Source organism: Gracilinanus agilis, chromosome 1 (assembly GCF_016433145.1).
Source record: "Gracilinanus agilis isolate LMUSP501 chromosome 1, AgileGrace, whole genome shotgun sequence".
NCBI classification, from domain to species: domain Eukaryota; kingdom Metazoa; phylum Chordata; class Mammalia; order Didelphimorphia; family Didelphidae; genus Gracilinanus; species Gracilinanus agilis.
In genome coordinates this window covers 708052083-708071334 of record NC_058130.1, presented here as the reverse complement: position 1 = coordinate 708071334, position 19252 = coordinate 708052083, and the positions used below count along the sequence as shown (strand labels likewise).

The 19252-nt window shown below is 46.9% G+C and overlaps 1 protein-coding gene across 1 annotated transcript in view; it reads right to left on the bottom strand.

Annotated features, from left to right (window-relative positions):
• The window catches only part of LOC123242243 (venom factor-like), a 31067-nt gene extending 12035 nt beyond the window's left edge, over nt 1–19032 (bottom strand). The window contains exons 1-28 of the mRNA XM_044669846.1: nt 18956–19032; nt 18251–18458; nt 15980–16142; nt 15639–15709; nt 15438–15526; nt 15146–15228; nt 14872–14959; nt 14439–14541; nt 14233–14350; nt 13826–13941; nt 13360–13500; nt 13005–13217; nt 12614–12814; nt 12001–12162; nt 11784–11913; nt 11200–11280; nt 10785–10982; nt 10555–10687; nt 10169–10254; nt 9857–9996; nt 8328–8534; nt 6617–6668; nt 6264–6350; nt 5921–6124; nt 4434–4509; nt 2946–3114; nt 1824–1919; nt 1489–1642 (exon numbers count right to left, since the gene is read on the bottom strand). Of these exons, the coding sequence (XP_044525781.1) occupies nt 1489–1642; nt 1824–1919; nt 2946–3114; nt 4434–4509; nt 5921–6124; nt 6264–6350; nt 6617–6668; nt 8328–8534; nt 9857–9996; nt 10169–10254; nt 10555–10687; nt 10785–10982; nt 11200–11280; nt 11784–11913; nt 12001–12162; nt 12614–12814; nt 13005–13217; nt 13360–13500; nt 13826–13941; nt 14233–14350; nt 14439–14541; nt 14872–14959; nt 15146–15228; nt 15438–15526; nt 15639–15709; nt 15980–16142; nt 18251–18458; nt 18956–19032 (3646 nt within the window). The remainder of the gene's footprint in view (nt 1–1488; nt 1643–1823; nt 1920–2945; nt 3115–4433; nt 4510–5920; nt 6125–6263; nt 6351–6616; nt 6669–8327; nt 8535–9856; nt 9997–10168; nt 10255–10554; nt 10688–10784; nt 10983–11199; nt 11281–11783; nt 11914–12000; nt 12163–12613; nt 12815–13004; nt 13218–13359; nt 13501–13825; nt 13942–14232; nt 14351–14438; nt 14542–14871; nt 14960–15145; nt 15229–15437; nt 15527–15638; nt 15710–15979; nt 16143–18250; nt 18459–18955) is intronic.
• Nucleotides 19033–19252: the final 220 nt, after the last annotated feature.

The following is a 19252-nucleotide window of genomic DNA, read 5'->3' as shown; positions in this document are numbered from 1 at the left end:
GTAACTTCCTTCCTTCCTTCCTTCCTTCCTTCCTTCCTTCCTTCCTTCCTTCCTTCCTTCCTTCCTTTCCTTCCTTCCTTCTTTCCTTCTTTCCTTCTTTCCTTCCTTCCTTCCTTCCTCTCCCATAACATAGTATATAAGAAGAAGATAAATTGGCTGCATCCTGAAGGACTGTGATGGATTTGGACTTGTTCTGCTCTGCTGCAGAGGTCAAAACTGGGAACAACGAATGGAAGTTGCTAAAAGGTAGATTTTGGCTGGGCAGCTGGTGGCTGTGACTCTAGGCCAGTCATTTCACCCAGTTTACTTCTGTTTTCTCATCTGTCAAACCAGCCAGAGAAGGAAATGGCAGACCACTCCAGTATCTTTGCCAAGAAAACCCTAAATGGCATCATGAAGGGTTGGACAAGATTTTGGTTAGACCTAAGATCATCTTCCTAACAAGTATAGCTATCCATAAAGGGAATAAATTGTGTTGAAAAGTCCTAGGATCATTGAGTTAGAGCTGGAAAGGACCTTAGAGGTTATCCAGTCCAGTTGTTCCATTTTACAGATGGGAACTCCAGGCCTAGAGAGATTGTGACTTACTCAAGGTCACAAGGGTAGTAAGTAATTATAATAGCATTTATTAGTTGTTATTATATTTATTATATGTAACATATAAAATATATTATTATACTTATAATATTTATTATAGCTTTAAAATATGCAAAACATTTTACACATTATTTCATTTGATCTTTTCAAGTAGTAAAGTAGTATTTACTTTACTAAGTAGTAAGTAGATGCTATTATTACTTTACCCCCATTTTACAGATGAGGAAACCAAGGCTGAGAGTATTTAAGCGCAATATAGTTAATACATTTTTTTTTAACCTTTACGTTCCGTCTTAGTAACAAAACCTCAAGATATAAGGGCAAGGGCAAGGCAGGGTTAAGTGACTTGCTCAAGGTCACACAGCTAGGAAATATTTGAAGTCTGATTTGAACCCAGATCCTCCTAACTCCAGAACTGGTGCTCTACCCACTGTGTTACTTAGCTTCCCCTTGCAAAACATTTTATATGTGATTTCATTGGATTTTCTCAATAATCCTGCGAAGTAAATGCTATTATTACCTCCATTTTATAGTTGAGGAAACTGAGGCTGAGAGACATACATGTCATATAGCTAATTAGTATTTTAGGAAACACTTGAACTCAGACCTTCCTGACTTCAGGTCCAGCACTTTATGCAACGAGCCACCTAAAGTCGCCTTTTACAAACTTCCGAGTTGCTAAACCTTAACTAGAGGCATTCAAGTGAAGGTTGGGAGACCCCTTGCTGGGGTTGTTTTGGCCTTCTCGCTGAGGTTCGGGCTAGGCGAGGTGGCCTCTGAGGTTTTAAACCGGTGCCTTTGAGTGACAGAGAACTTACTACTTCCTCAGGTGAGAAGGGCTACTCTGGAGGGAAATACAACCCCTGGGTAGGTGTGTGTGTCCAGACTCACCTGGGGCTGCAAAGGCGTCCAGACGGTCATTAGGCCAGGAGCTGTTTGCAAGGGCCAGGGCGTAGGAGGCAGTGGCCACACTGAACACTGTTTTCAGGTTGGGCAACTCGTGCCTGAGGAAGGTGCCAGCCTTCTGGATGCTGGTACCTACATTCTGTGAGTCATAATGGGCAGAAGAGCCTGGCACCGGCCCATTCCAGTGGTCCCAGCCCTGGTGCCTCCCGTGAGTGCCAGGATCCCACCCCCCAGCACACAGAAAAGACTCTTCTATCTCCCCACCCCTTCATCCCTGGGGTCCCCGTGGGTCTCTCTGTGCCAGGGAGAGTGCCTCCTACCAGCTCTTCCCAGTTACACAGACTCTCGCCTTCCTTCAGGGCAATCAGCACCAAAGCGGTCAGAGAAACTTTGGCCTCCGAACCCCAATAGCCACCCTGCAAATGTGAGAAGAACCCCAACAGCTGGAAATCACTGGGCTCGGTTTGAGACTCCCCACCTTTTCTAGGAAGCCTCCCTATTTCGTTGGCATCAATCTCCCTAAGTCAAGTCGGGCAATGGGCAGAAAGAGAAAACCCAAGACCATGCGTCTGGTTGGAGACCCGAGTCACAGAATGTCTCCTGGCTCTGGTGCAATTTTCTCGTTTTATAAATAGGGAAACTGAGGCTCATAGAAGAGAAGTGATTTTCTCATTATTATACAGCAAATTGGAGGCTCTAACCCAGGACTCCCAAGTCTCAGTCCAAGGCTCTCTCCAGTGACTTATTCTGCGTCCTCTTGGGCAATTCTCTGCCCCATTTCTGGGTCTTCAGAGGGTTACTTTTCAAGTAGGATGACCTGTTTGGAATCATTCAGTCTGGGTGGTCTTATCCAGGAATCCCTGACCAGACTACAAGCCCCAAGAGCTCAGGGACCTCTTTCTCTGTCTCCCTCTTCCATGCAGAGCTGGGCACACAGTGGAAAGTCCCCCGTCTCTCCCTGATCCCAATTTTGCCTTAGGATCACCCCATAACCCTACATATAGTTTGCTTTGTATATATTTACTTGCACGTTTTCTCCCCCATTAGATTGGGACTGTCTTTTGTCTCTATTTGTATCCATAGCATTTAGCACAGTGCCTGGTACATAGAAGACATTTAACAAATGTTTATTGAATTGAATTGTATTAGTCTCCCAAACTGACATTTAAAACTCTGGAGCAGGGGACAGTGCTAAGTTTAGAAGGAAAAGAGCCTGCCTCAGAGGATGGTGGACTAAGAGAAGCCATTTTCCCTCCCTCCTCTCTTTAAAAAATTTTTTTTTTAAAATTTATAACCCTTACTTTACTCTAAGGCAGAAGGGCAGGGGCTAGGCAAACCAGGTTAAGTGACTTGCCCAGGGTCACACAGCTTGGAAGAGTCTGCCTCCCTTCTCTCTAAGCTGCCTTCCCACTCCTTTGTGTCCTTAGGTCCTTAACGCCTACCTGCATGGACTTCATAATCACTGGAGCTTTTTCTAGGAAGCTCCCATCCTCTTCTTGTCGCTGGGTGATGAGCCACTTGGCGCTATTGCACAGAACGTCTGGGTCCATCCCAGCCCTGGTCATTGACTTGAAGGCCATGGCAAAGATCCTGAAGACATAGCTGGTGAGCCTGCAGGATGGAGGCACAGATGCTGGCATGGATGTGGAGGAGAGAGGACAGTCATGGGACAGGAGTTCTGTTCCGCTGGACACGAGGAGCAATCTCAGTGCCCAGAGAGTACCTTTTTTTCTGTAGCCTCCATCCTGTGACCTCCACTTATCTTTCTTGATCTTTGGGCTCAACTCAAGCTCACTCTTCTTCAGGAAACCCTTCTGGGACCCTCTATTCTATCCAGATTTCTACCTCTAACCTTATAGTCAGACTCAGAGCTCCTTGAGCAGAAGGTCTCTCTCTGGAGTCTTTTTCTTTTCTTCATAGATGACTCTCTACACAGGACCACCATTTTGAGAAGGACCTCTTGGGAAGGACCACCCTTTCCTCCTCACTTCCCCTACGGCTTTAAGGATTGCCTCTCCCCTTCCCATCCTAGTCAAGCATATAAGCTCCTTGAGGACAGGGACTATTTTACTTGCTTATATTTATATGCCCAGCCCATAGCACAGTGCTTGGCATATAGAGAACACTTTATAAGTGCTTTATCTATCTATCTTCCTCTTCCCTGGACCTCAAGATCTACTCTTCCTTTTCCCTCCAAGGTCCAACAGGATATCAATAATTATTTTTAATCAACATATTTAATTCTTCTCTGAGCTCGCCAGGGAAGGTACGATTGTCTTCATTTTACAGATGGGGAAACTGAGGTCTCACACAGTGAAGTAACACAACAGAGTTGGCACTAGAAGCCACGTCTCCTGACTCCCAGGCTTGGGCTCTTATACTAGTCTGGGGGCAGGAGTACCCATAGAGACTAGAAGGACTATGTCCCTGGGTTTTTTGGTCTGCTCTTGATGCCACCTACAATTCACCAGTTTTTTTTAAACCCTTACTTTCCATCTTAGAATGTGGTTCCAAGGCAGAAGAGCAGTAAGGGTTAGGTAATGGGGGTTAAAGGACTTGCCCAGGGTCACACATCTAGGAAATATCTGAGGCCAAATTTGAACCCAGGTCTTTTCTGTCTTTAGGTCTGACTCTCAATCCACTGAGCTTCCTAGCTGCCCCTCCAATACACCAAATTTTTAAGGGAGGTACATCTACCAGGTTAGGATGAGAGAAGGGGATTCCTGTGCTGCCCCAGAGAAATGTGCCCTGCTGGTTCCCTGACCATAGTACCCATCATGCAGTTAGATGGCCCGGCTCGGCAGTGGGGGCAGTTCTTGGACCCAGCAGGGTAGACACACCAACAGAGACATTGCAATACTTCAAGAAGGGGGTGTGAAATGTTTGGGGGAGAACCTCAGCCTGGGGGCAGTGATGGGCAGCTTCCTCACCAGGTGCTCCCTGGGTTTCCTCTGTGAATGTGGTAGGTGCCATCTGGGTTTCGGTACTTCAGCATTTGGATGTAACCTGGCAGGAAGATGGGGATGGGTCAGGCTCAGGTACTGGATCCAGATGAAGCATCAGCGTCTAAGTATCACAGAGTTGGGGGGTGACAGTGTCTCTGGTTTGGCACCGAGTGTGGCTGGAGACGGAGCTTCAGTGCCTGTATCCTGGAATTACTTGGATGAATGGTATCAGTGGGTTCCTGTAACTTAGGATAGCTTCAGTGTTTAAGTGAATCTCAGAGATGACAACATCCAAAGGAAACATGGGGAAAGGATCAATGCTCCAAATGTGATTTGGGGGAGTTATTGTGTGGTATAATTTGGGGCATGTTCGATCTTATTAGGATTAAATATCTAGATGTCACACCCAGGGGAAGAGCCTTCAAAAGGTATATCTACTGGGGGCATCTAGGTGGTTCAGTGGAGAGACAGGCAGGTCTAGAGATGGGAGGTCCTGGATTCAAATCTAGATCCAGACACTTCCTAGCTGTGTGACCCTGGGCAAGTCACTTGACCCTCATTGCCTGGCCCTCATTGCTTTTCTGCCTTGGAACTGATACCTAGTATTGATTCTAAGACAGAAGTAAGTTTTTTAAAATTAAAACAACAACAACACCACCAAGAAACCTAAGGTATATTTAGAGGATTTCAGTATCTGGGTTTAACTTGAGAAGAAAGGACATTGATATATAATTTATGATTGCAAGTTGTTCAGTTGTTTCTGTTATATCCTCTTCTTTGTGACCTCATTTGGAATTTTCTTGGTAAAGATACTGGAGTGGTTTTGCCGCTTCCTTCTCCACCTCATTTTACAGATGAGGAAACTGAGGCAAACAGGGTTAAGCGACTTGCCCAAGGACAAACAGCTTGTAAGTGCCTGAGGTCAGATTTGAACTCTAGTCTTCCTGACTGCCAGTCTGGAGCTCTATCCACCATACCACCTAATTCTTCAGTTGGGAGCTAGTGTCCCATTTACACAGAATATAACTTGTAAATATAATTTTTTGTATGTTTTTTCCCCTGTCAGAATATAAGCTCCTTAATGGCAGAGGACTTGTTTTTTGTCTTTCTTGGTCCCCTGACTGCTTAGTCCAGTGACAGACACTTAGTAAGCATTTAAATGCTGGTCAACTGACCAAAAAATTAGAGGTGAGGGGTAACCCTATGTGTATGTGTGGGCACGAGTGGCTGTGTGTGACCATCCAACTCTTAACCTGGGGTAATGGTCAGCGTCTGGGTACAAATCAAGGAGCCTCATGAGTATGTAAGCACGGAAATGCTATGCCCTGGGATCCTCGTACAGGGATTCTAAGGTAGCTTGGGGTCTTTGGAGTCAATGTCTTTTGGATTAGAGTGGGGAATGACCAGGGGAAAGGCATCCCCAAGCTGGCAGGAGCTAACCGCCTCCTTCTCCCCTTCACAAATTCACTTACCAGTCACAATGTTGTCTATCACCTTGTTTCTCAGGTCCACCCCGACCTGGCCCCACTGCCCTGTGGCATCCAGGTATTGGGTTAGGATGACCAGGGGGGCCAAGGAGCTTAGAGTCTGCTCAGGGCAGCCAGTTGGTACTTTAAATAACTTGTGTGTCTCTGAAGGGGTTAGGGCTCCGAGGATGGGCTCACCAAGAATGTCTCCTTGAAAGAAAGAGGGAGGCACCATTGCCATGAGAGCAGTCTATGTATGCCCCATCCCCTTCAGGCTAAGGAAAGCATAGCTCACTCCTTCATCCCAGCAGTCCTGTTTCTATGGGGATGCCTTGCTTGCTCTCACTACCTTGTACGCTGACAAACACTTCTGCATTTGTGCCGGGCACCATGTTCTCAAAGTCTTTCCTCTGCACCTTTTCCACTTGGGTGAGACCTGGGCAGAAATGAATTTTCTAGAGTCCATTAGTCCAATCAGAGTTTCTGGGGAGTCAGGATGCAAAAAGGTTAAACAGCCACAGAGACAACTGCAGCTGGTGGGACCCCGTCTACCAGGCTGGCTACGTTATCTCATGAGCAACACCTCTGGCTCCATCCCCTCCAACATGGTAGCCTTCAGACTTCTAGGCATTCCCCAAAACCTGTGACTTGTTGGTCACTAGAACTTTATCCCCCACCTCCCAGGTCAGTGTTCTCACAAACCTTTAGGGTCCAACAGTAGGCTATAAGAGTGTCTCTCTATCTGGCCTTCTGCCTGTAGTCAAAAGAATCCCAGAATCCCAGCATGTAAGAGGGAATTCACAGATCTTTTAGTTCAATTCTCACCCCACCCCTTATCTATTTTATAGTTGGGGGAAGTAAGACACAGAAAGGTAAAGGGAGATAGCATGGTGCAGTGGTATATAAGTTGAATATGGAGTCAGAAGACCTGAGTTCAAATCCCCAGCTCTGCCATTTACTATCTGTGTGATCTTAGACAAGCTAGGTTTTCAGAGGAAGTCTTTCAGCTCTAAGCCTAATGATTTCTCATGGGGCAGGCAAGTGGCACAGTAGACCGAGTGCCAGGTTTGGAGTCAAGAAGACTCATCTTACTGAGTTCAAATCCAGCTTCAGACACTTACTAGCCATGGGACCCTGGATAAGTCACTTAACCCTGTTTGCCTCAGTTTCCTCATCTTTGAAATGAACTGGAAGGAAAGGGCAAACTATTTCAGCATCTTTGCCAAGAAAACTTCAAATGGGGTTAGGAAGAGTCGGCCACAACTGAAAATGACTAAACAATGATTGACTTTCTCTATTGTGCCATAACAGGTGAGGAAAAAGTTAATCTCTGGAAAAAATAAAAGCATTTCTTGAAACGTGAGGTGAAGGAAGTTGTAATAATCATGAACACAGAAAACAAGAGTGTTTTGCTGTGGTTCAACTTCCTGAGTCCCCTCTCCTTCCAGGATGTCGGCATAAGGCTTGCCTCTTTTGAGAAGGTCTGTTCTACCCACTGCAGCTGTGGGGCTCGTGGGGCTTTTCCATACTATCCTCCTCACCCTGGCCAAAGCAGCCCCACCAGAGTCTGGCCCTTGTCCCTATGATGACCCTTGGTCTTCATGAGCATGTGCCTCTTACATTCCCATTAGGGCCAACCCCAGGAAGGAAGAAGGGACTACATCTCCTTTGGCTTTGTTTTTCATGGCAGCACCCAGAGCAGGACTGGCCAGGGAAGTACATTACAGTGGATAGCCATTGCTCCAGTTTATGACAGGGCAGAGGCTTATCTATTCTGATGACTTCTTGGTTTCTTCAGTATACTATGGTTTATACTATAAACCAACTAAGATCAGTAACGTTGGTTCCAGTCATTCATGTCTGGAAAAGTGTGTCCACTAAAGGCCCAGGCACGTCCTAGGTGCCTGGTGACATCTGTCCCCTCCTCTTCCCATAGTTGTTCTCTGACCTATGTGATATAGCAGAAAGGGCACTGGCCTTGTGGATAAAAGACTTGGGATCAAGGCCTGACTCCTGTACTTAGATAGGAGGGTGATCTGTAAGATGATTATCTCCTTTTTGATTAAAATTAAAATTTAGATTTAAATTAAATTAAAATTTATTTAGATGATCTTTATTTCTATTTCTATTTGCTCTACCTACCAAGGGCATTGGGAGAAAGGACTCTGGGAAAAGAAAGGTTATTCTGATTGTGCGTAGCTAATGAGGGCCAAAGGTCACCTGTAAAACCTCCCCAGGAACAATATTCAAACGACCCAAGCAAGAATGGACTTTGGGAAAGTCAAGATAACCTCTACCATGATAGGAGAGGCCAGCAGCCATACTGCCTGGGAGTTGGGAAGGGGAATATGCCTCTGGATCTACCCAACACCTCATCTTCCTGCCTGGTCTCACCCTTGAGGGATTCAGTTACCTTGACTAAGAGGGTCTTCTTCACTTGGTCCCAGGTCCCGGGCCCTACAACCTTGACCTCTACTTCAGTTTCGCCTTGCTCTACAGGCAGCACAGTGAATGGCACCACCACAGAGGAGGCTGGACCCACGGAGACTCTTTGGCGAGAAGGCTTGGTCTTGCTGGAAGCACTACACAGGGCTTCCTTGTAGGGAAACTCTACGCGAACCTGGATTGGAAGGGAATGAGGTCAGTACAAGCAGGGGGACCCAGGCAGCTGTTCACAGGGAGCCACTTAATTGTTCCATTCCCTCCTCAGGAGAATAAGGGAAACCTGGATCCTGTCCCCATATCTTAGCTGTCTAGGATCTAAAAAGAGAAGAACAGCCCATGCTAAAGCAACATGGCAGCCTGTCCTAGGCTCATGGGATATCAGTGCTAGAAGGCACGACCTATTCATTTTACAGATCAATTGATTCATCAACAAGCATTTATTAGCTGCCTGCCATGTGCCAGGCACTGTTACGAGCTGGAGTTACAAAGACCAAAATGAAATAGATCTTGCCCTTTAGGAGCTTACATTCTATAAAAGGAGACAACAGTCATACATATAACCATATATGTAATTTCAACAAACTAAATAAAAGAGGATTGCATGGAAGGGAGGCACTAACATCTGGGAGGATCAGAAAATGATTTGCGTTGTTGTTCAATCATGTCTGATTCTTTTTGTGACCCCATTTGGGGTTTTCTTGGCAAAGATACTGGAGTGGTTTGCCATTTCCTCTCCGACTCATTTAATAGATGAGGAAACTTAGGCAAACAAAATTAAGTGACTTGTCATATAGCTCAGAAGTGTCTGAGATCAGATTTGAACTTGGGTCTTTCTGACTCCAGGCAGTGCTCTATACAATGAGCAACCTAACTATGATTTTAATGGAATAGAGAACTTCGAGTCTGTCATGTCAGCAGATTTCTTACCCTGCCCTGGTTGTGAATTGTCTCCTATGAACCAAGAGAGCCAGGTGCTTTCTCAGCATCCTCCTGCACTTTGGGGATCAGGTCAAACACACACCAAGGAACTGGCCCAGAAATGTCTGGTTGGTTGATGGTCAATCAGGAAAGAGAATGCATGGCTGTTGGGGCTAGCCCATGGTCTAATCACTGTTCATGGTGGACTTACTCACTTTTTTTTTAAACCCTTACCTTCCATCCTGGAATCTATACTGTGTATTGGTTGTAAGGTTTTAAGGCAGAAGAGTGGTGAGGGCTAGGCAATGGGGGTTTTGCCCAGGGTCACACAGCTAGAAAGTTTCTGGGGCCAGGTTTGAACCTAGGGTCTCCCATCTCTGGGTCTGGCTCTCAATCCACCTAGCTGCCCCCTGGACTCACTCATCACACACACACACACACACACACACACACACACACACACACATACCCTTCCTCCCACGTCTCATAGATCACTAACACTCACGCAGGGCTTGTTTGGATCATACTCCTGATTTGCTCAGGCTCCCTTATAGTGCAAAGCTCCCATTGACAGCTCACCGTGGCAATTCTGTTATGGTAGTTGTACAGCACAGCTTGAATTTGGATCTGCTCGTTCCTGACCGCAGAGAAGGGCAGCTTCAGATCCACAAAAAAAGCCTTCCTGGCTGTCATCTCTAGAGGTTCTGAGATGCAAACACCTGACACAAGGATAGGCAGCGAAAGGATGGAATTGGAAGAAGTGGAGGTGGGGATTTGGGCCTGGAGGAACCACCAAGTCTTGGAATGTGTACATGCCCAGGATTGGGGTCCCGCATCACACTGGGCGGAACAATCACAGGGACTTTGGGGTGTGGGGTAGAGAGGGCTCACCTTTGCCCTTCCGGAGACTCACAGCCAGGATCTGCCAAGTAGTGATGGAATCAGGCAGTTTCATAGGGATGGTCATCTCTGCGAGACTGGAGGTAGGGACAGCTACATTAGAGTCACAATCACTGTCCTAAGGTTGGTCAGTTGGTCAAGGATCATGGTTACTGTCTTGGGGTTAAGGTCAGAGGACCAGCATCAGTCACTATGGCCACTGTCCAGCAATCATGGTCTCTCCCCTTGGGTCACTTTCTTGGGGTCAAGGTCATTGTTCTTCTCTTTCAGTCACAGTTGCTGTTTTGTGTAATAGTTGCTATCTTGGGTTCCCACATACTATTTGGTTTTTGTCCTAAGATATTGAGGGAGGTGGCCAAAGGGAACCTTGGTCTTACCTGGAGCCTCTGGCAGGGTCTTGGGGCAAAATGACCTTTCTCCAGAGCCAACTCTCAGGGAAGTAACTACGTACTACTGAGTCTGAGTCTTCAAAGAACAGGAAGTCATCATCATCGTCATCATCTTCCTCAACTGTGGGATAAGTGTGGGGGGTCCCCTGTCAGAGTTTTGCCTGACCCCTGCCTTGCCCTCTCCCTACTTCTCCCCCCCCCCTTGGCTCCTTCCTCACGAGTCCCCAGAATCAGCCTCTCTGCTTGGGCTTCCTGCTTCAGCAATTCTCTGTGGTGACAGCACTGGAGAAAGGCAGCCTTACAGGCTGGGCCATGGCGAACCCAGGGCACCCGTTCCTCACACGAGAGTCCTACAGGTCCCTCTCGAAAGCCAGTCTCACAGCAGCGGCGTTCCAGTGCCATCTTGAATTCATTCACTGCAGGAAGGGGGACGTGAGGTAAGGGTCTAAGCCCATATGGACCAAGGACATAGACAGTCCTCTTTTCCCTTCCCCAATTTCTTCTTTCACCCTTTCCCAAATAGTTCTTTGAGGTTTGAGAGTTTGGGGTTTGGAAATGAGAGGTTTAGTACTTTGGGGAGATCAGGGTTTAGGATTCATGGGTTTAAGGAGCAGTTCCAGGTCAGATTCTAACCTTTTTGTCTCTTCTTTTCCAGAATCTTCAGGGACCTGCGTTTGCGGGAGGAGGAGGAGGAACTCTGGGGGCATCGCCAGTCTAGAGGGGGAGGGAGCACTTGTTTGGGGGAAGGTCATCTGAATTGTGCAACAGGACATCTGGTCATTTCAGCCTGGGCCTCCTATTTCCAAGACTGAGCACAGCTCACTGGCTGGGGATGAGTGGTCAGATTTTTTTCTTTGTCCCTGATCGACCTTCCCACCCTCCCCATTCCCATTTTGTCCAAAGACCCTTTCAGTGGTAAAACTTCCTTCCTAATTCGCTCTCCTGGATCCCTCCATGTGGTCTCCTCCACAACCACCTTCTTACTCATAGGATCTTGAATTGGAAGGAACTTTAGTAACCATCTAGCAAATCCCTCTATTCTATAGTTGCAGAACTGAAGAAAGGGACTTGGCCAAGGTCATGACAACAGATTCTGTATCTGAATCCAGATCCTGTGTTTCTAGATCTTTACACTGTGACCCATGACTTGCTGGAGAGTCCTTTTCTCCATCCCTTCCTGGCATCCTCTGACTGCCCCTGCAGACTCTCTCTCCTACCTTCACTAGCCCCTGTGCTCAGGCCAGTGTTGGTTGTGAGGTCCAGGCCAGCATCTGTAAAAACACCCAGGTTGTCTCTCCCGCTCCCAGCAGTGCAGCCAATGTCTCGGCTCTCTACCACATCCCAGACCTGTGGACCACCAGGGAGGGCATTAAGCTGGGTTGTCCCAGGCCAAGCCCAGTAGCAACGGGACCTAGACTTTTCCCATGACCTCACCTTCTTCTGGGAAAGCTTGTGCTTGCTGTTTAGGACATAGATGGCCTTATCCACAGCAACTAGACCCACCAGGGCAAGAGGGTCACCAGTCAGGCGTAGGTTCACTTGGTCATTGGGTTCAAATACTGGGACATCAGCTGAATTCTTCAGGCCTATTTGAAGCTGGATGGGCATAAGTTCGTGAGAAGAATTTGCAGCACAGCAAGGTATGGAAGGTGGTTCCTCAGCAGCTTCCCTTGATCTGTTTGGGGCCCAATTGTTCCTGCCTCTTCTTTCTAATCTTCTCAGCTCCAGTTTGACCCAGTTCCTCACTGGTTCTAAATGCTAGTGGATACTTCACTCCTAAGGAACCTTGCCTTCTGTAATCTATCCCGTGCTCCCTTCCATTCAGTTCCTCTCCAAATGCTTTTTGTATTTCAAGGCCTAGTTCTAGTCTCATCTTCTCCCAGAAGCCTTCTTTGAAAACTCCAACCTGAACTAATCTTTTCTATTTCTGGCCTCAGGACTTTTATGGCCTGGACCACATACATGGCGTTCTAGGAAGAGCAGAGAGAGTGATGGAGCCTGTGAATTTGGGGTCAGGTGTGGAAGGGCTTAGGGAAGAATGACTCACAGTGCCCATGCACCTGTCTTTCACATCAAGCCAGATGGAGTCAGCCACAAGCTCTGGGCTAGAGCCTGGGAGGATGTAATAGGCCAGGATGCGGAAGGATGGCAGAAGGTCTGGGCTCACAGAGATGATGGAAGATGTATAGGTGCCCCCTGGGCTCTTGTGCTGGATCTGGGCATGTGTGATCTGCCCTTTGCTCAACAACTTAGCAAAGGGGAGAAAAGGAGGGAGAAGCACAATAAGAAGTAATTCTGGAAGAGAGTGGGAGAAGTCCACCTCTAAGAGTGGCTCTAGGCGCCCTCCTCATCCCTGGAGAGTAACGATTGAGGACTTTCCCACAGGGGACATGGGAAGATGAGGAAGGCCCTCTGACTGCCCTCACAGCCCTCCTCACCAGGATGGTGAAGTGCTTGATACTCTCTTTGGTGGCTTGATCCTGGTGCCTTGTATTGAGGCTCAGATGAAGGCTATTTCCAACCTCAGTGCCCAGGACCTTGACTTCAATGTGTAGGTAGTTTCCAGAGTTCTTTTCAGTCTTATAGGCCTGGGCTGTGAACTCAGCAGAGACTTGTTCCTGGGGTTGTAGTTGCTCATCCTTTGTCTCCACCTGTGAGGAGTTGGGGGTTAGAGGTGGGGATGAAGTCATCCTTTCCAGAAGCAGCCCCTTCCCAGGTCCCGTGTCCTTTCCCGGTTTCCTTATCCTCTCTATTCCATCCTCCGCCCCAGGGGAATGGGCTCAGGGTCCTTACTCGAATGGATAACCTCTCCAAGTTGGCTGCAGTGTTAAGGGTCAAGAAGCCAAGTCCCTCAGCTGAAGTCTGGACTCTCTGGCCTTCACATTGCACATAGACTCCAGATGCTGGGGACCCATCAGGGTTGGTGACTGAGACCTGTGGGTAAGATTAATCAGGGAAGAGCAGATACTAATCTTTGGCTCTAACACCAGATAGTCTTTGGGTCTCTTTTTGGGAAATGGGGAAAATCTGTGTCTTGTAGAGGGAAAGTCTTTGTCCTGGAGAAGAGTCTCTGTTCTAGGAGGGAATGATTGTCCCAGGAAAGAGTGGGATTTTTGTCCTAGAAGTGGAGAAGAATATCTGGAATGTGAGGGAAGCCACTGTCCTGGGTGGAGGTGGAGGTGGAGGTGGAGGGTCTCTGCCCTAAGAAAGGATGGGCTTTCTGTCCTGAAGAAGTTTGCCACCTTGAATAGCTCCTTACCCCAAAGTGGAAGGGCATTCCAGGCTTGAAATAATGGGGTGTTCTGGTGAATAGGATGTTGTAAGGACTCTGGACTATCTTCACCCCTGAGGTCTCAGCCTGGACCATTTCACCCCCTGTGCAAACAAAGAAGCCTTTTGAGAAGGTCCTGGGGAGGAGGTAGCAGAGGAAATCAGGTTCCTCACAGACTAGGGAAGTTCTCATCTGCCTCCCCCCTCCCTCATGAAATGAAGTTTAAGCCTTCTGACTTATTTTCAGAAGAGGAAATTAAAGTTCTGGAAGACTGAATGACCTGTTATGTCCAACCCGGGTCCCTCCCCACCTCCTTCATCTCCATCCTTCTTCTGGCCCAGTTTAGGGGAGCCAGGAGGGACATACTAGAAGGGAATGGGAAGAGAGTCACCCACCAGAGGAGAATACAGTGACATTGACAAAAATTGAAACCCCCAGGAGATCACTGAGGTTCTGGAACTGTGTAATCAGGGTGGCCTTTTTGAGGGAAGCATGGCCCTTGCCTTCAGAGATCTATCTCAGGAAGAAGAGAAGAAGAGATGTTGAGAAGGGAAAGGAAAGCCTCAAAAGAGGGTGAGGATTAGAGGGCATCAATGCTGACCTTTACTTTTTGAAGTGAGTCCTGTAAGGTGATCCTCTGAGAGTCCAATTTCACCCCAAAAATGACCAGAGCATGTCCTTCTACAGGCTTGTTGAACACATACCTAGAAGCCCGGAGAAGGTTGTCTCACTGGTTCCAAAGTACCCTCATACAACTTTACACAATTGCCAAGATAATGATTCTCATTTTTCTAGTCCTATGGTTTTGCTGGGCCAGCTATAGGGGGAGATCCTGGTCCTTACTTTCCCCAAATGCCTCAGAAGCCAAATGCCTAGATTTCTCCCAGTTTTTTGGGGGGAGGAGGAGGCTGGGGAATACCTAGTCCCAGTTCCAAGTGCTTCTCTATCTCCCTTTTTGAACAGTTATATACTCCCACTGCCCTTGTAAGGTATCTCTCTGCTTCTGTCTGAATATAAGGGGTGGGAATGCTTACCTGGCCTTGATATCAATCCCCAAGGTCATGTCATTAAGGTAGAAGAAGGTCTTATTGGGGACCAGCTGGACCTCAAAGGATGGGAGCACTAAGAAGGGAGGAAATTTAGAGTTGTTGAGGTGAGTTTCAAAGGAACCTAGTCTAGAGACCCAGAATCCAGAGGCCAAAGCCCAGCCCAGAAATCCAGAATCCCAATTCTCTGAGTCCAACACCTTGTACTGCAGAGCCCCAGACCACATATCCAATGTGGGTGGCATGGCCCAATGTTGCTTACCATATTCCTTCACATCAAAGGATGCAATGTATGGCTTCTGGGGCCCACTCTGGTATCGGGCCTCAATGGTCCAGGTTCCGAAACTGAAGCAGTAAGGTCATAGTCTAGATCCAGTGACTGGTCAATTCCTCTTCCAGGCTTTCCTCCCCACCCCCATCTCTACCCCATTTTGGAAAGGCCTGGTACAGATAGGAAGAGGGAGAGGAAGGGAGTGGGGAAAAGAAACAGAAAGAGAGGATGGGAGGGTATCAGAGGAAGGAGTTTGTGGGGTAGGGAGCAGAGAAGGGAATACCTGACCAATTCAGGGAGTTTGAATTTGCTCACAAAGAAACCATTCTCATCCCCGAAGTTCTGGCTGATGACAGAGATGCCTTCAGGGTTCTGGGGGGAAAAGGGATACTGAAGCCCCTCAATCCTAGGACATACTTCCCAGAGTCTCCCTAACTCCACTGGGATTCCCAAAACCCAGTTCTTTTGACCAACAAGAAACAACCTTAATGTCAATGGTGAATGGCCTCATCACAGGGTCTAATCCGTGATTCACTGTGAACACCCTATATTGAACTGGAAGGGAAACAAAGATATTGTGTTATTGACAAGAACCCATATATCTTGGCGGTAGGAGAAGTCAGATCCCAGAGACCCTAGACAGTGAGGAAAACAAGAACCCAAAGACTCTGTGCTCTGAGAACCAGAATCCAGAGACTATAAGCAGTTAGGGGGAGCTGGAGCCCAGGAATTTTGGGAGATGAGAGAAAAAGGAGTCCTCTTGGCAATGCCAGAAGCTAGAAGTCAGCCTTCCCTCTTCTGTCCCTCCCAAGCATTGGAACCTACCCAATTGTCTAGGGGTATAGATGGTCTTATCCGTCTGGATGAAGATATAGCCAGCATGTGGAGCAACTAGGATTGTTTTCATCAGAGAGAAGGCCTTTGAGGTGGCTTTGAGGACCACGTGCTGCTTCCCTGGGCGTGGAGGGAAGACTACACTTTCAGGGATCTAGGAAGAGCATGTCTTGAACTCAGTACCTTTCCTTCAAACCAACTCCTCCCGTTAACTTCCTTGTTTTTGTCAGCAGCACCACCATTTATCCAATATCCTAGGTTCTTTACGTTAGGGTTATCTTGGGGTCCTTCCCTTTCTCTCAGCTGTAAGTTCCAATTTGTTACCAAGTCCTGTCTGTCTCATTTCTGTACCGTCGCTTTCATAGATTTCTGCTTTTCTCATTTTGTCACCCCAGCACATTAGGAAATGTAAGGAACACAGAAATCAAAACATCAACAGATAGTCATTGGATTTTTTTTAACAAGGAAGTTGAAATATGACCTTCCTTTAGGATTCCCTTTGCAGTCCCCTCCAACTCTAAATTTGTGATTGCTGATTTGGTCTATATGCAGCACCCTTTCCTAGGGTAATTCTTGAGTGGCCAGTCTCATTTCTCTTTCAGACTTCAGACTCTAGTTTATCCATCCCTTGTTTTGTTGAGTATTTTATATTTTTATAATAATCATATACATATCCATGATTGTGATGCATGAATGTAGTCATGGCTCTCCCTTACTTAAAAATCTCCACTGGCTAAACAAGAGAAAGGAAGTAATGTGAGAAGAGATCAAGATTTTTTTCAGATTCCCCAAGGAAACTACAATCAAAGGAGAAGGAGTCAGAAAGTGAGTGATAGGGAAAATAAGGGGTGGGAGGCTGAAATTACCAAAGATTTCAGGAAGAAGAAAACTTTTGAAAAAATCCTACTTTGGTTTCCTATTGCCTCTCAAATCAAGTTCCAGCTCTTCTGCCTGATATCTCAAGCTCTAGACAATCTGTGCCTGTCTTTCCAACCATGTCTTCTTCAAGCATTCTAAAACATATTCTAACCAAACCCGTCTTCTTTCTTCTCCTCACTCCATATAGCTTGTATTTTCTCTCTTTTATACTTTTGCTCAGGTTATTTCCTATGCCTGGACTGCCCTCCCTCCCCTAGGTGGCTAGAGCACCAGGCCACGAGTCAGGAAGACCTAAATTCAAATCCAGTTTCAGCCATTTACTAGCTATGTGAATTTGGGCAAGACACAACTTCCACTTTCCACAGTTTCCTCATCTGTAAAATGGGAATCACAGCACCTACCTCTCAGATTGTTATAAGATCCTTGTTGTAAGGATCAAATTAGATAATATTGGCACAGTGCCTGACATAGTCAACCCTATATAAAAAATTTAGCTCTTATTATTACCTCATCTGTTGAATTCCTACCTATTCTTTAATACATAATAACTCTAAGGAACATTTTCCTGTTTCTCTGCCCCTTTCCCTGGTTAGTAATGATTTCCCCTTTAGGGATTCACAGAATCCTTTATGTATTCTTTTTCCATGCACCAACCATATAATAATTGTAAATAGTTATTAATTTCTGTGTCTTATTCCCCTGTGCAACTATCGGCTTTGTGAGGACAGGTACTTCTTGTGTGCCAAGTATAGGGCTCTCCATACAGAGGGAAGGTGGTTAAATGACTGGACAAGAGAACCCTAACCATTTAGTCTCTGCCTGTACTGAGCCCTCAGGGTGGAAGCCAAGGATGGACCCTGAAAAGCGCCTCTGAAGGAGGAGACACGGCTCTTGTTTGTTTGTTTTTTTTAACCCTTACCTTCCATTTTAGAATCAATACTATATATTGGTTCCAAGGCAGAAGTAAGAATGGTAAGGGCTAAGCAATGGGGGTTAGGTAACTTGCCCAGGGTCACATAGTCAGGAAGTGTCTGAGGCCAGATTTGAACCTCTTGTCTCTAGGCCTGGCTCTCAAACCACTGAACCACCTAGCTGGCCCCAGCTCTTGTTTTAAGGAGCCTCTGGCTGGAGGAAAAAGACCCTGGAAAGTCAGAGGTCATACAGCCCAGTCTCTTGCCTTTGGACTCTATGACGTCCTAGAATCATGGGCTCTACGTTCAAACCCCACTCTTGGGAATTTCCTCTTAGAGTCTGACCCAAATCGCCTTCCTGAGACCTGATATTCCAGGGTTGACTTGAAGTGACAGGGGTGGTGGAGGATCTTTCTTGGGTTCTCTACCAAACCCAACCCCACAACATGGCATGCCAAACTACACCACATACCGTCACGGGAACCAAGGCCATATAGTCCTTGTCTTGGGAAAGTGTGAGTGATGTGGTATACAACAACTTCCTCTCCAGGGGAAAGTCCCAAATGGTGAGAAGCACTTCAATAGCATTGACCAGGGGTTGCTTTGGGTCCTGATGCACCTGTAGCATGATGTTCTCTGGGCTGCCCACCCATAGGACTCGAGGGGCCACCAGGAGGCACCTGTACCAGAAAATATACACAGGGCAATGAGCTGAGAAGAACATGCCCAGAGGATGTCCAGGCACTCACAGAGAGGAAAAAACCAAGAGAATCACATAGAGTCCTGCAAAGGGAAAAACACTAAGGACCACACTTGAAGATGCTAAGGCCTCTCATATGGCTAGAGCTACAGAAGAAAGTCCTCCAAGAAAACCCAAATGGAAGTCATAGAATGTCAGAGCTGAAAGGGCCCTTAGGAGGCTGGGGTGTTCCACTCACACCAGAACAAGAAACACTGAGAGATATGGGAACTTGAGTTCAATATCCACATTCCATGTTGAGGTAAGTATGCAAAAGGAAAGAAACAAAATGGCGGAGGGAATGTAGAGGGAATCAATCACACAGAGAGAAATACTCCAAAAACCCTTGGCTGCCCATATAGGGAAAAAGAGACAAATATACCCAGAAAGACATACACTGAATAGGAGGGGACACATCCTGAACCCTCTTATACTCACAGAGGATCACAATGGACAAGAGGGAGCCCTAGGAAGAAAAGCAGATGTGCCAAGGCCAGGGTCCCAGGGCCCTCCATGGCAGAGGCTGGCAAGGTGAGGATAGAAATGGGCCAGTATACCTGGGGCTGCTGTTCTCTGGTTATTTGTTTTGGCTTTATCTGTAGGCTAAGTTAATTACTAATCGAAATGAGAAAGTTTCCCATAAATCTTGTGGCTGCTTCCTCCAGTCCCAGCCCCAGGAGCAGCCCTCCTCCCTGGACCTCCCCTGTCAGCTGATTCTTGCTCCTGAAATTATTT